General features: G+C 34.5%; 3 protein-coding genes across 4 annotated transcripts; 2 read left to right on the forward strand and 1 right to left on the reverse strand.

The window, feature by feature from the left end:
- The first annotated feature begins 799 nt into the window (after nt 1-799).
- LOC104097995 (xyloglucan endotransglucosylase protein 1-like) lies at nt 800-2,125 on the forward strand. Its single transcript, XM_009604637.4, has 3 exons — nt 800-1,186; nt 1,289-1,482; nt 1,585-2,125. Exons 1-3 carry the CDS (start codon nt 911-913, stop codon nt 1,988-1,990), a joined length of 876 nt encoding a protein of 291 aa, XP_009602932.1. The 5' UTR covers nt 800-910; the 3' UTR covers nt 1,991-2,125.
- Nucleotides 2,126-3,600: 1,475 nt separating this feature from the next.
- On the forward strand, nt 3,601-7,093 carry LOC104097994 (phosphatidylglycerophosphate phosphatase 1, chloroplastic/mitochondrial). Of its 2 annotated transcripts, none has more exons than XM_009604635.4 (5): nt 3,601-4,758; nt 4,880-4,957; nt 5,161-5,234; nt 5,314-5,421; nt 6,673-7,093. In XM_009604635.4, the coding sequence occupies exons 1-5, from the start codon at nt 4,104-4,106 to the stop codon at nt 6,784-6,786; spliced, it is 1,029 nt and encodes a 342-aa protein (XP_009602930.1). In that variant the 5' UTR covers nt 3,601-4,103; the 3' UTR covers nt 6,787-7,093. The 2 variants fall into 2 exon arrangements, with proteins under 2 accessions (XP_009602930.1, XP_009602931.1); XM_009604636.4 differs by having other exon boundaries at nt 5,777-6,771.
- A 283-nt stretch (nt 7,094-7,376) lies between these two features.
- On the reverse strand, nt 7,377-9,664 carry LOC104097993 (taxadiene 5-alpha hydroxylase). Its single transcript, XM_009604633.4, has 4 exons — nt 9,503-9,664; nt 8,101-9,422; nt 7,812-7,999; nt 7,377-7,693 (listed from the first exon to the last, which is right to left on the reverse strand). The coding sequence occupies exons 2-4, from the start codon at nt 9,074-9,076 to the stop codon at nt 7,400-7,402; spliced, it is 1,458 nt and encodes a 485-aa protein (XP_009602928.1). The 5' UTR covers nt 9,077-9,422; nt 9,503-9,664; the 3' UTR covers nt 7,377-7,399.
- Nucleotides 9,665-15,869: the final 6,205 nt, after the last annotated feature.

The raw sequence follows: 15,869 nt of genomic DNA on the forward strand, positions 1-15,869 counted from the left end.
GCGGGTATAGGTTAAAATGTGACCCAAAAACTGGGTATAGATGCAAATCCCCCAAGATTTTATATCTAAACATCCATAAGACTTGATTGTTTTTCAAATATCTATATTTACAAAATAAAGTTCCTTTAACAATTGCATGTGTGAGAAAAAGTTTTTCAAAACTAAAATTAAAAAATTCACCTAAGAACAACAATGTCTCAAGACAAATTAAATGGATTAACCTATTAATCAGTTAAAAAAGACTTAATAGAAGAAATCAATTATTAAAAAAATATATGGTAATTTTACATCTTAAAAGTTAGGAAAATACACTTCAAAAAAAAAAAAATACAAATTCTCTTTTCTTTAAAATCTCCAAGCCTCTTTCTTATCAACGTTTGACTTTACTCCTCAATGTTATTGAATCGTCTCAATACACCCTTAACGAGAGGAATACACAATGAAGTCACAAGTAGCTTGATGACAAAATAAGGGCAATCACACGGCTCAATACTTAGTATAGTTGTGGACATCCATTCTGTTTAATAGCTGTAACCCAAGGTTCATGATTATTAAACCATGGAAAAAGTTTCCAAAGGAATCCAGGTTTTCTCACATTCAAATCATCTTACTTACATATCAAACGCGTAAACGTCAAGTGGGCCCCTGCTATATTACAACTCCACTAATGTTTCCAAATAAACAAAAGATTTAAATTCCAGCTGTTTTGTCAATTTTGGATCCTTCCTCCTCAATTCATGAGCATGGTCAATCATATAATTGGCCTAATATAAATACATAGACATTCTTGAACAATTTCATATCATCAATCACCACACATTGATTTCAAACATCACCCCCCCCCCCCCCCCCCCACCTTCTTCTTCTAAACTTGCAAAAAAACTTTGAGAACATTTTTGAGCTCTGAGAAATGTCGCCTCGTTTCTCTTTCAAAATGTTAATCCTTCCTATAGTCATGGCAAGTCTATGGGCAGTCGCCTCAGCTGGTAATTTTTATAATCTTGCAGATATCACTTGGGGCGAAGGACGTGGTAAAATAACAGAAGGAGGCAGAGGCCTTTCTCTGTCCCTTGACAAATTTTCTGGTTCGGGTTTTCAATCGAAGAATGAGTATCTCTTTGGAAGATTTGACATGCAACTCAAACTTGTCCCTGGAAATTCTGCTGGCACTGTCACCACCTTCTTCGTAAGTCATTCAACTTTTCCCTTACAAAATTGTATTAGTTCTATTTCATGTCCAAGTTCTGATGATTTAATATTTTTTCTTGTTCTTTGTTTCTTTCATCAGTTATCTTCACAAGGAGCTGGACATGATGAGATTGATTTCGAGTTCTTAGGCAATGTTTCTGGCCAACCTTACACAGTTCATACCAATGTTTACTCGCAAGGCAAAGGCAACAAAGAACAACAATTCCATTTGTGGTTCGACCCAACTGCTGCATTTCACACTTACTCCATTATCTGGAATGCTCAGAAGATCATGTAAGTTCCTTATATTAATCGCACTGTAAGAATTAATGATGTTTGCTTGCAATTTCTTCTTATTTTGGTACTGATGATTTCCATATGAATTCCCATCTTCAGTTTCTTGGTAGATAATAGTCCAATCAGAGTATACAACAACCACGAAAGCGCTGGCATTCCATTCCCAAAAAGCCAACCAATGAAAGTGTACTGCAGCTTATGGAATGCAGATGAGTGGGCTACACAAGGAGGTAGAGTCAAGACAGATTGGACACATGCTCCTTTCACTGCATATTACAGAAACTTCAATATTGATGGCTGCGCAATTACATCCGGCGCCTCTTCGTGTAAGTCCACTGATTCAGCCAACAATGCTAGGCCATGGCAAAATCAAGAACTTGATGCTAAGGGCAGGAATAGGCTACGATGGGTGCAGAACAGACACATGGTTTACAACTATTGTGCTGATTCTAAGAGGTTTCCTCAAGGCTTTTCTCATGAGTGCAAACGTTCGAGGTTCCTCTAATTAAGTTGCTGGAGCAAGGAAGTTGTGGCACTGCCTCTGCTATTTATTAAGATTGATTCTTCTCATATTTGTGAATAATGAATATATGTACTGAATTCTTTATTTATATGATTAAAATTCTTTATTTTTTATCTATCTACTGCTGTATTGTTTTGGAGCATACACATGGACCGGAATAAAATCTTTTTTGTTTCTTTTTCTCTCTTTTACCGAAAAGGCCTTCTGACTCCAAATTAACAAAGTGAGATCGCTTGTTCTCTCATTATCTTGGGTTAACTAACAAATTAACAAGAAAGATGTCTTGCGAGGATATTAATATTTAAGTTCGTTGTTAGTAATTGTGTCAGATTAAACAAAAAAATGGAGAGATAAGTGTATTGATAAAACAAAGTTTTCATAAGAACACTGAGCCTAGGCCCAACATACCCACCTCAGATGGGCTAGCTCGATCACCCTTTGGGCCATACACCACCTTTATATTTGGGCTACTTTCATTAATAGCAGACTATTAAAAACATAATACAAAAGATTAGCATTAATTAATGATTAACAAATATGGCAGTAAAATATTTTATACATATAGCAGATTTCATTCAATTCAAATCAGCAAGAATCAAGCTGCTTAATGAAATAGATTCTTGATTCTTATAAAATAAAATACATATATTTCATGAAAAAAATATAACGTATGTTTGTGGTATATATACATTATAAATCATGTATTTTTTTAGGAAAGTTCATGTGTATATGCATATGTTGTTTATATACGTCTTTATATTTAAATATATATCATCGATCCATTCCATAACAATTTTTTTCCTTTTTATACATGGACCTTTTTATTCAACTAATCCTAGCAAAATTATATATCTGTATATTCTAATGAAATAAAATACATATATTTGGTGAAAAAAATATAATGTATGTTTTTGATATATTATAAATCATGTATTTTTTAGGAAAAATCATGTATATATGCATATGTTATTTATACACTTAATTATATTTAAATAAATATTATTAATATACCATTTATATTTTGCACTAATATAACATGCATATTTCTATAAATTATCCGTTTATAAACAGTATATATGACATATGTTTTCCTTCTATATACATATTAGTGGCATGTTAATATTTTAGATTAAATTTTATGTAAGGTATTTGCTAGCAATATACTTTGAATAATAGCAATATAATAATGTATTATGATGTATATATATAAGTTATATATGTGGTATAAATACATATAAAAAATATATATGACATATTGATGGAATATTTACATTGTAAATTATCACAATATAATATACTTGAAATATATTAAAGGAATATTTTGAGTTAAAATAAAATTATACAGAAAAAAAGTTTAAAACTCAAAAAAAAAAAATCCTCATTGTGCAGAGGGAATTATTTTTGAGATATTCTTCTTTCAGAATCTTTGATATATTTGGGTAAGTGTTATTTATGGAAGAGAAAAAAGAAATTATGGAAGAGCGAGGAAAAAAGAAAATGTAGTAAAAAGTGTATTAATATAGAGGGATCTCTTAGTTAATGGAGTTATCAACGTGAAAGTGCTAGAAAAGTAAAAAAAATGTGCCATTTTTGAAATAAACAAAGCCTACTATCATTTATGAGAATAGTTTTTAAAAAGGGAGCAAGCATGTAAAAATCTCTTTACATTTGTTGGCTGGCCTTCTGCAAATGGTGAGGCAAGTGCACATATAGCCATTCTTAAAGATACTATTTACAGATTATCCAATACTTATTTTGTATTTAAACTAAAAATTGTAACTTCAGGACAATTACGGATATTTTTTTCCTGAAAAATTAAACTAAAAAATTCAAAGTCAAGACATACTAGCTAATTCTTAAATAACAGCTTTTTAAAGTGGCTAACTGTGTCATTTCTTCAAATGGCCAACACATGGTAGGTCCTCCGTGAACATCAGTAATTTTGTCCCGTTTCTGCTATCCGTAAAGAGATGTTTTCCAGCAGTAACACGAAAGGTTCGCGTTGGTTGAAACTTGAAACTACTACACTTGTTTTCATCGATGTATACAATTATTCTATATAAACCCATAGAGATACCAGATTTAAGGTCTGATTATGCTGTCTACCTCAATTACTCCTTTGCATACTTGCTTCTACCCAATTCCTAAGCATTTTTACTCCCCCAGTCGTTCCCTTAATCTCCACAAGAAAACTCTTCCTCGTTCCTCACTTTGCTCCACCCATTTCACAAACAAGTGTTGTTTCACTCTCAGTTCTACACATAGTTGCAGTCAGGAACAAGATAAACACAAAAGGGACAACAACAACAACAGTACAGACCTAGATCGACAGAACGGTATAAATTGGGAAGAATTTTATACTTCTATTCAAGAAGAGAGAACCCAGTACAGAGAGAACAAGGAGGACCCGAAATTTGAGCTTCCCAACCCTTCAGGCATTTACACAAACATGTGGTGGACAGACTTGAAAGCTGCAGTAGGCCAGAGGATTAACGTGGAGGGCATTGTGTCTTCTTTAGGGGTTTTCTCTAAGGACAAGCATTTGGCGATCCCACATGTTATTGTGCCGGATATTAGGTATATCGATTGGACTGAGCTAAAGAAACGAGGGTTTCAAGGTGTGGTCTTTGACAAGGATAATACAATTACAGTTCCTTACTCCTTGAGCTTGTGGTCTCCTCTTGCCTCTTCTATAGATCAGTGCAAATCTCTCTTTGGTAACAATATTGCAGTTTATAGCAACTCTGCAGGTAATTAGATTTCTTTTAGATCAGTGCAAATGTCTAAGTTGGGCCCGTGTCAATTGGGCTAGTCTGACTCCTAACAATTCGTCTCAGTAGTGCTCAGTAATTATGATTTGTGAATTTGTAGGACTAGATGAATATGACCCTGATGGTAGAAAAGCCAGAATTCTTGAACGTGCAATTGGAATTAAAGTCATTATGCACAGTAAGTTGTATTTCCTATTTGGGATTCCATTTGCCCTAATCTATCATGTATTGTATATTCCATTTCTATAGTAATGCAACTCTGAAGTAACATGAATTAACGAATGATAAGTCAAAAAATTGAGAAATTTCTGTGAATATCACTTGCCTATCTTTGAGTTAATGATATTTGTATTTGCTACTTTCATTATGTGTATACTTTAGGGGTGAAGAAGCCGGCTGGAACAGCTGAAGAAATTGAAAAACAATTTGGTTGTGAATCGTCGAGGCTTATTATGGTAAACTTGGTTCTTTCAGTTTTTTGTAAGCTTTTCTCTGTCCTTTCTCAGTTGACAGTTTATGTTGTGTCCTTTGCAGGTGGGTGATAGGCCGTTTACAGACATAGTTTATGGTAATAGAAATGGTTTTCTTACTATTTTGACAGAGCCATTAAGTCGTGCAGAGGAACCATTAATTGTACAGCAGGTTAGATTTCCTGAAGAATGATTTGTTTGATGACCTTGATTATAATTTTGGTTCATAACTTCATACTAATTGAATAAGACTTACCTAGGCTATGGTTATCATTTTTTTTAATAACGGTGGAGCCCAGGTCAGCTTGTATGCACCTTGACTAATCCACCTATGTTGAACTAAATTTCCAATAGTGTGAATCTCTTGAGCTATCAATTTATCTTTTTTCTCCAGCCTGAATGTTTGCGAGATCTTTTTACCTTTTAAATGCATATGTCCAATATTTGTAGTCAAATTCCCTTGTTATTGTTGTGAAACTGATTGTAGAGAGGTTTATGTATAAGCTAAGCACTAATCTGGTGATCAGGCTTCCTGGCATGGGCTCCTCTTACCCAGTCGGTCATCAGACTTTCTGGCTTCTCAGAGCTGAATTGCTTATCACCAGCGGTTGTTTTGTTAGACATAGATCAGACTTTCTGGCTTCTCTCAGCTGAATTGCTTATCAGCAGCGGTTGTTTTGTTAGACATAGTCCATGGAGTTGATCTTTGGTGGTGACTGTAGGGTCGACATCCTATTCTCCCCTACTTGAAAAAGTCACCTATATTTTTGTTACTTTTGTCACAATGAACTTGTCACATTCTCAAGTAAAGACAACCTCTCTGATGCTTAAAGCAGTTTTAGCATCTTGTCAAATAGCTTATTGGATATACATCCGCCAATTGAAGTAGGTACATTGGATGCCTCATCCACTGCATTGTGACAGCTGCTCATGAGAATTATGGCCATCACCTGCATTATTTCTGTCATTGTCACTTCCAAAAGTTACTGGCGTGGCTGCTGCCTTAATCCCTATGCACCAATTCGTTATGTGGTTTCCTAAGAACATACTCTACTCAAAAGATCTTTTTTTATGGGTTACTATACTCAAAATTATAATGCACAATTATGTGATCACTTGTTCACTTTCAAGTTTTCTCTCATCAACTTGATCAAGTATGAATGCTGAAAGGAATGAATGAAATGGCATCTTGGAACCTTCTTTTGCTACGATGTGTTTTATTAGGTGATGCTTTGTTCCTAGGTTGCTGACTGAAATACTGTATCTAAGAAGTAAATATCCATGAAGTTTGGGATAAGAAATGTTTGGATATCACAATAACTTAGCTTGATTTGGATGAAGTGCTTCCCCTCCTTTTGTTTTATCTTGCAATTTGACCTAGTTTGCTTGGACACTTTTGATTCTAAGAGCAAAATGTCTGCAGGTCAGGGTACTTGAGGTGGCTCTTGTGAACCGATGGAGTAGCCAGGGGATGAAGCCAGTCAATCATACGCTTCTTCCTGATTGCCAGCAGTGTGTAAAAGATGAACCACTTTAGGGAATTTCTTTAGATAAAGCGAGAAAAAATCTATTTTCCCTCTTCCCATAAAGAGAAAAAAAAAAACACCCAACCCGACCATGAACAGACTTTTATTTTTGTTACCACTAATAAGTATACTGGGTTATTTCCATGGGTTTGCCTCGCGTCTGGAATCTGATAAGAAGGCTATATCAATCATTTCAACATTTCTTTGATTGAATCATGTACCAACTGAATCTTATGAACAATTCTCTCTCTTGAATCGATGCTGCTTGTGGTTGAATCTAAAAGTTTATTTGGCGATAATGGTAGAAGCATTTGTCAACGAGTTCATTCTCCTAAGAGTATATTATTTTGGTTGATTTCAACGTCACTTAGCTCCAAATATTTCAAGCCACATGGAATTGTATACTATGACTGGACTAACGCTTATGGCATGCCCTTAGTTAATATTTGAATGTCCTCAGGTGTCTCAACATTGTTCAGACTGATGACAATTATAAACAGATAAAACAATCGTTTAAATAGTTTTCTTTGACTGATGGTTAATTTGAGCCATGATATGGAATCATTTTTTCACTTTGGTAATGTGCATAACGAAACAAGTGCCCTGCAACAAGGTTATGTTTCATTAAAACTTGGGAGAAATTTTAATGGGCATTCCTTTGGAAGGGAAGGGAAGGGGATCCATGACAATTGGTTCGTCAGGATTTATTAAGGACCAATCATATCGTGTCACAACGTAATGAACAAATATAAGAATGTTTAGTTTTGCCAATTGGTACCCTGCACACAGCCTTGGCCCTCCTCCAAATGGTACAAATGCATATGGTTGAACAGGCTCCTCAAATCTACTTGGGTCAAAATTTTGGGGCTCTTTAAAATAGTCTGGACTATAATGTGTACCATATGTTGTCCACAATACCTGCACATAGCAACAAAATTTAGCATATGATATTATAATGGGCATGTAAAAGGATTTGACTGTAATAATCTTGCACTTTTCAGCTATCTAAAGACACAAAGAGTAGGATAGTTCTTACCTTCCAACCTTTTGGAATAGTGAATCCTTCAAATTCAATGTCAGCAATTGCTTTTCTGAAAGAACCAAAGATAGGAGGAAACAGCCTCATGCTTTCCCGCGCAACTTGCCAGGTATATTTCATCCTTTTTGTATCTTCCAACGATAATATCTCATCCGGTCCTTTGTTACTCATTATATTAGCATGTTCTGTGTCCAATTTTCACATTAATCAGTGTAATAGACAGAGCTAAACTGAAAAAAGTTGATATGCAGACAATGCAGTGGTTAGCTTCTATATACAAACGTACCTTGAAGGAGAAGAGAATAGCAGGTGGGATGATGAGCCAACATCCTAAATGTCATAGCAATGGCAAAAGAAGTTGTATCATGTGCAGCAAACACTAGCAAAACAACATTATCAACGACCTCTTCTTCACTTACCTCACCGCGAATCAACGCTTTCACTAACCGAGAAAGTAATGCCTCGTCTAACTTCCCTTCTTTCTCCTCTCCTAATTCTATCTCTCTTCTCTTCTCCCTTATAACCTCAACAAGAATTTTCTCTATTTTCAATCTTGCATTTTTTGCCCTTGAAAACTTAGATCCTGGAAACTTAAATGGGGGTGAAAAAGCACCTTCCAAGACTCTCTCAAACGTTTCAAGTAATCCTGGTTTGACTACTATCCCCAAAAAACACTCGAACACAATTTTGAACGTCAAATATTTGGTCAGATGATACAGTTTTATGATCTGGTCTTGGCCATTGCAATTTTTGTCTAAGTGAGATTGAATTGTGTTACAAATTTTAGGAACCATAGCATCTAGGCTAAAAGAGGCAAGACTTGAAGATATAATCCCACGAAGGCATCGATGCGCGTCTCCTTGTTTCTCCATAATGCAATTCTTGCCCATTAGCTCAACTGAAGAAGTAGGCCATGAACTTATTACCAATTTGAATTCATTAGACAAAAAGAACATATTAGCTTCTGCTCCACATACAACTACTGTTGGTGATCCCATTAGTCTTGTTTTGAATGTCTTTCCATATTTTTCGATCCGGGGCTGAACAAATTCTTCAAATAATTTGTTCTTTTTTTGGGCTTTGTAAAATTCTATGGTTTCACCAATCCATGGAAGTCCCATTTCTCCAGGTGGAAGTTTCTTTTTGGTAATGTGTTTGTAGCCTTTGTAATGTTTCAATAGAATGGAAAAGACAATTATGAAAAAGATTGATAAGGAGAAAGAAAGAGGAAAGTTGATTAGGCTTAACAAAGAAAGAGCCATTGGAAAAGAGATGAGAGAACTTAACAAAGGAATATTTGGAGTGTTAATTAGCTAAGAAACTATGCCAAATTTATACTCCTTTGCATGGGGAAGATGACTTAATTAAGAACAACAGAAAATCATTAACAAAGTCAAAGGTATTTGGTCACTCACAGAAAGTCAACCAATTATAGACCTAGCTAATTACTCCATTCACTACATTGCTTCCTGAATCCTTATGTGAAATATATAACCATTCACTTTTTCCTAATTTATTTCAGAAGAAAATCAGAAAGTCGGTTCTACTAAAGAACTGATCATAAGCAATGCATGTGAGCTTAGCCGTCCAAAAACCAAGTTCTTCACCCTACAAAATGAAAACTTATGAATCATCATCATAATATATCTGAAAGATTCATATGAAAAAAGAAAAAAGAAAAAACTTACCGGCCACCACGATTCTTGCAATATTGGTCAATTAGTATTGAAATATTTAATAGCCATAGTATCCCTAGATATCTGCTATGACTAATATATAAATAGGGTTAAATAGCTTCTAATGGACGTGAAATTTGCATCTTCTCCACCTTCGTTATGTTGAAAAATACTAAAAAAAATAATCAAGTAGGAATGATTCTGGTAGCTGTAAATAGGAATTATGTCAGAACACCTTATATCTATGGACAGGTACATGATCCTCTAAACTTGTTAATTAAAATAATCCGAAGTGAATCTAAGATTTAAACTTGATGGGTTCAATCTTAAGGTTCTTAATAAGTAATTCGTTGTATTTTTCAAACTATGGGTTCATAATTTAACATTTATTGAAATTTTTGTAACTATTCACATGTGTCTAGGTTCATATCAAAAATATTAAAGTTCGTTTGAACTCCCACCACTTAAAATATGTGATGATTAGGTCTACCATAAGTAGCTCTCAAAAATAGGCCAAACCAGCCCGACCCAGCCCAAGCCTCACGGACTTTTGAATTTGGTGGGCTCGAACGGGTTAACCCACCATTTGAATGGGCCTTAAAATGGCCAGCCCAACCCAGTCTTAATCGGGCCGTGGTTAGGACGGGCTGACACTTCATTTTTTTCAAATTAATTTTTTAAATCTTTAAGGATTTCTTTGTGACATAGTTCCTTAATCATGTGTATAACTTCTGTTTGCATATAGTCATACAAGAATCTTGATATTTGATAAAAAATCTCATAATTGAATGCAAATTCTCTCTTCTTCTTTTTTACATTAGATAAATAGTTTTTAATATGTTTCTTTTTAATTTTCTCAGGTTCAAGGATTGCTTCAATAAGTTTATATAATGAAGTCTTTATTTTGGTTCCAAGATCATTTGCTAATTATCATCATCACAGTCCATACAAATTTTAAATGTTCATGAAATTTGCTAGTGTTGTCAAATTCTTTTCTAGGTGTTAAAAATTGGTCTTCTCCTATACTAAAGAGCAGTTTAAGTTAATGATATATTATAGTAATCAAAATGATCAATAATAATATTATCTCTTGAAAAAAATTATTATTGGTCACTTAAAAAAAAATTCTAATTTGTTATTAATGAAGCAAAAGAAAAAGTAATCTTGTGCATGTCAAAAATCTGAATTCTAATGTCAACCATGATGAAAAAATAACCATGTATTGGTGTTCAAATTATATATTGCTCACTCCACCGTCGTCACTCATCAATAATAATTTTCCCTTGATCTCAGAAATGTGGTCATACATAGTTAATATATATATACATATATATATATATATATATATATATATATATATATATATATATATATATATATATATATATATATATATATATTAACTTTATTTTTTAAATCTTTTTCTTTTAAATTAAATATTTAAATTTGAATTCAATTATATTTTTCCCCCACGGGCTTGCGCAGGCTCAGCCTAAGTCAAGTCTCAAGGGACAATGAGCTAACTTAGGTCGGACTTATAAGTCTCGATTTCAAATGCGCTCGAAAATCTTAATCCAACTTTACCAAGTAGTGAGCTGGATTGGCCAAGCCCTACGAGCCAAGTCCATTTTGGCAACTCTATATCACCTTACAATTAATAAGATGAATCACTTTGCCAATAAATTTGTTTTGGCCGGTCATATTTATCTTGAACCATACTGCATGCAGGTGCATTCCGTGGTTCTTTATTCTAATAAATTCTGTTTAATACAGAATATGCTGTAAAAACCTAATGGAATATGTTAAACCTAATGGAATATGAATTGCGTTTATTTTAAGCAATTCATAATTGCGTTTATTTTAAGCAATCCATCTCACCTAGGTAATTGAACTTCCTACAGTACATTAGTTAAGATTAAAAGGTGTTCTTCCCACGTCAGATTTTCAAAAGTAAATGGTTCTAATAAGAAACTAGAATCTTTTAATAGAACGAGAAGTGCCTCGTCTAATTATTCTTCATCTGATATTAACATTAGTAGTGATTTAAGTTTTGAACACCAAAACTTGTCATCGGAGTCGGAGCCAGAATTTAAAATTTGTGGGTTTAGTATTCTAATTCTTTTAATTTACTGGGTTCTTAATCAACAATTTGTACATAATTCAATAAATTTTTAAGACAAATACAGGGTTTGGACAAAAGTTACTGGGTTCAACCGAACCCGTATCCGAAAGGCTAGCTCCGCCCCTACTTGTTACGACCCAAAATTCGACCAGTCGTGATTAGGACTGTGCATAATTTGGTAAATACCGAATTACCGTATCGAAATCGAAAATTTTGGTATTTGGTATTCGATATTTTGGTATTCAGTATGGTATTTGGTTTAATTTTTAAAAATAATTGGTATTATGTATGGTATTTGATATTTTAAAATAAAATACCGAAATACCGATATTGTACCGAAATATATATTATATTTCACAATACACATATTATTAATTATAACATAAATATAAAAAATCTAAAATTTTGCTTTCTTTTATTCTCTAAGTTTATCAATTAACTCTAAGCAAGTAACAAGACATTTCTAATGATCAAAGTTATTCATTTATGTATAGTTTTCTCTCTCTGGGTTGATATTTGTTGGTTTTGGACAAAACTTTTGTTAACAAACATTTTTAGTTTTGTACTTTCGAGTACTTTAATTAAGAATATTATAGTCTCTGACTCTACATACTAGATAGTATTCAAACCGAGTAAACCGAAGTTACCGAACCGAATAAACTGAAACCGAAACCGAAACCGAAAGGAGAAAAACCGAACCATATCGAATTTAATTAGGTACGGTATTGGTATAGCATTTTAAGAAACCGAATACCAAAAATATTGAACCGAAATATCTAAATACCATAGATTACCGACCGACGAACACCCCTAGTCATGATGGCACCTAACCCAACTCGTAAGGTAAGCCAATTAACTACAATCCAATTTAATTAGGTTTATCGAAGAAAATAAATGACAAAATAATTGAACCTTTCTACTTTTCCAAAAGACTGGTAGTAAAAATCACGAGTTTCTAAGATTTAAAATTTGCAAAGCTGATATGAAATAAAATACATCAGCTGTTTGACATATACATGAACAGATTAATGATTCCAAAGCTACCAAGAACAAGAGACAGCTATGACCGGATTGCGGAAACATCTTCAATGCCAACTCCCGCCATACACCGCAACATCAGCATCCAAAATATGCACACAAGGTGAAGAAGTGTAGTATGAGTACAACTGACCCCATGTACTCAGTAAGTATTTTGTCTAACCTCGTCGAAGTAGTGACACTACTAGAAACACAGCATTTTCCTACGGAAATTTCCCATGAAAAAATTATTATTGGCAATTCCTACCGAAATTCAATGGAAAAGGTAAAAAACAAATTTCATGAATAAATAATAACGTTTCCCATTGACTATCCGTAGGAACGTTTTTGCTCAAAAATGCGCGTAATTTAGTTCCCTCTGATTCAGCGGGAAAAGTCATTAAAAAAATAATTATATAAAACTAAAAAAAAAATCTCAGGGAAAACAGTGGGAAAATATTTAAAAAACGTTTTCAAATATTCTCACACATTCTGTGTGAACGAAAATTTTTGAATTTTGAATTTTTGTGCTTTATGAAAAAGTTTTCCCACGGAAGTAGTGGGAAAGTTTTATTATTATTCACATAACCTTTTAGTTTTCTTTTTAGTCTATTTCGTATTTTCTCCCTCTGTCTCTCCACTCCAACGACGAATTCTTCACCTCACTTAATTTTCAGGTAAGTCTCTCTCTCTCTCTCTCTCTCTCTCTCTCTCTCTCTCTCTCTCTCTCTCTCTCTCTACACACACACACACACACACACACTCCTTTTTCGATTTTGATTTTTTGAAACTTAGGAATTTTCTGCTACTTCAAACCCCACTACTAGAAATTCACAAAAAATCGACCAACGTTGGTCGGTTATGGTAAATTACCGACCAAAACGCGACCATTACGGTGTGGACGGTATTTTGATGGTCGGAATGGCTTACCGACCAAAGTTGGTCGGAAATTACCGACCAACTTTGGTCGGTAGATTAAAACGACCATCTGACAAGTTTAATTACTTACCGACCAACTTTGATCGGAAACATATTTTATTAATTTAATTTTACCGACCAAAGTTGGTCGGTTTAACTAAATTATATTTTTTTTATTAATTATTAAAATTAAAAAAAACCGACCAACTTTGGTCGGTAATTGAAAATATATATTTTTTAAAAATAATTAAAATTAAACATTACCGACCAACTATGGTCGGTAATCTCAACAGTGCAGGCAAAATACCGACCAAAGTTGGTCGGTAATGTTGAATTCTGGGAATTCAATGTTCATTAACCGACCAACTTTGGTCGATATTTTGGAATAATTTATTTTTTTTAATTAAAAACCGACCAACTTTGGTCGATTTTTCTAGGTTTAATTTTAGCATAAAATGTCTGTTTTGGCAGCTACACCACCTGCCAGCATACCAATACAATAACACAACAACAACAACAACAACAACAACACAACAACAACAACAACAACAATAACAACAACAACAACAACAACAACAATAACAACAACAACAACAACACAACAACAACAATAACAACACAACAACAACAACCAAAACATTCAATAAATACTTTAAAACTAACAAATTAAAGTTCAATTGAATATAAAATCCAAAACCAAGTTAAAACTAATTACAACTAGTTCAAAACTGATTCTATTTGTCTAGTTCAAAGTATATAAAAGTCAAGGGGTGTTTTCTACAACATCATCATCACCGTCTGATAAACTTTCATTTACAAGACGATATAGAGAACGGTCTTGTGGAGGACGGAAAGCACGATCACGGGGAGGACGGGAGAAACGATCACATGGAGGTCGACCCTTTGGAGATGACTCACGAGATCGGGGCAACGGAAAAGCTCCACTAGATAGGAGAGTTCTGATCTGAGCTTGCATGCCAAGGAATTGAGCATCTCTAAGCCTTTCTCTTTCCTTGGCCGCTTCTAGCTCTGATGTGAGCTTTGACACTGTCTCCCGCATAGCGGAGAGGCTCTCCCTATTAAGTTGCTCGCCTTGCGAAGAAGTCCCTATTCCTCGCATTCCACACTTATAGCGATGGAAGTTTTTAGTAGGAAGCCCGTATACCTTCCCCCATTTTGGACCGCCAACAGACTCCAACCATATTCTTTCAGCATCCTCGTCCGAAGGTTAGGTTGGCTCACCCGATTCACCAGTTGGATGACTACGGATGAATTCCTCCACGTTACTTTGGTAGCGACCCTATATTATTTTAAATTAAATCAGTATTTCAAAATTTTTATAAAAGTAAATTATAATACTTAAAGAAAATTGAAAGCTTACATATGCAGTCGAGGCCCGGTCCTCGACCCACCTATCTTGATCCCCCTCTTTCTTCTTCTTCACAATATGTGTCTCCTTGAATAACTCATCATGTCTCATTGGACGCCCATACTTCTTTTTCTGAAAACAAATTAATTTAGTTAATAAACAGAATAGATATACTTAGAAAAGTAAAATAATTTAAGCAATTACGTACCAATCTTCTTTTTATTGTCCCTAGGCTGATCGCACCTCCAGTGTGCAAGGAGCCTCCCTTCTCGGATGCGCGAGCTTTCTTTCCTTTTTCGCTCCTCTCTAAGAACTCTGCGGTAAGCCATTGCCTTTGCAAATCATTCCACAAATTCTCAAGTAACCAGCCAGGCCTCTTGTTCTTCTTTCTAGCATCCGAGAAAGCATCCGCCAATCTCTTGCGAGCTTTATGATGAAAATTTGTAGCCACTTCCGCGCTATAGCGGTCTTCCCATACACACTTGCTCTGTATTTCAAAAGTTAAATATTAGATGGAAACATCATAAATATAAATTATTAAACTGTTTAAAAGAACATTTATACCTTAAATTGATTGAAAATTTGCTCCTTCAGTGAGAATGGGCAATCAGTCCAAGTCGCATAAGGGCCATCATAAAGCTTTCTGATGGCATTGGTGATTATCCTCGTAGTCTTATTACCCGGCCTGAACCTGCAATTTAACAATAAAAACACATTAATATCTTAGTAAAAATGTTACAAATCAATAGACGCAAAAATAATGAATAACACTTACCCATCACCCTCAGGGACTATGATGATCCTGCCATATCGATCATAATGCACTACCTCGTCATCACCATCCGAAGCATGTGTATCAGAGGCATGTGAAGACGATGTAGGCGGGTCAGAGCTAATGCCTCGCAGGCGAAGGCCTGCAATAGATGGAGTCGATGATGAAGATGGTTGCAATC

This window comes from Nicotiana tomentosiformis, chromosome 7 (assembly GCF_000390325.3).
Source record: "Nicotiana tomentosiformis chromosome 7, ASM39032v3, whole genome shotgun sequence".
In the NCBI taxonomy this organism is placed as follows: Eukaryota; Viridiplantae; Streptophyta; class Magnoliopsida; order Solanales; family Solanaceae; genus Nicotiana; species Nicotiana tomentosiformis.

Bases quoted from the DNA above. Each gene is read 5' to 3' on its own strand.
- LOC104097995 (XM_009604637.4), top strand. From the start codon at position 911: ATGTCGCCTCGTTTCTCTTTCAAAATGTTAATCCTTCCTATAGTCATG. The intron at 1,187-1,288 runs GTAAGTCATTCA...TTCTTTCATCAG, and splicing joins GCACTGTCACCACCTTCTTC to TTATCTTCACAAGGAGCTGG. The intron at 1,483-1,584 runs GTAAGTTCCTTA...TCCCATCTTCAG, and splicing joins TGGAATGCTCAGAAGATCAT to TTTCTTGGTAGATAATAGTC.
- LOC104097994 (XM_009604635.4), top strand. From the start codon at position 4,104: ATGCTGTCTACCTCAATTACTCCTTTGCATACTTGCTTCTACCCAATT. The intron at 4,759-4,879 runs GTAATTAGATTT...GTGAATTTGTAG, and splicing joins AGTTTATAGCAACTCTGCAG to GACTAGATGAATATGACCCT. The intron at 5,422-6,672 runs GTTAGATTTCCT...AAATGTCTGCAG, and splicing joins AACCATTAATTGTACAGCAG to GTCAGGGTACTTGAGGTGGC.
- LOC104097993 (XM_009604633.4), bottom strand. From the start codon at position 9,076: ATGGCTCTTTCTTTGTTAAGCCTAATCAACTTTCCTCTTTCTTTCTCC. The intron at 8,000-8,100 runs GTACGTTTGTAT...AATTGGACACAG, and splicing joins CTATTCTCTTCTCCTTCAAG to AACATGCTAATATAATGAGT. The intron at 7,694-7,811 runs GTAAGAACTATC...TGCTATGTGCAG, and splicing joins CTATTCCAAAAGGTTGGAAG to GTATTGTGGACAACATATGG.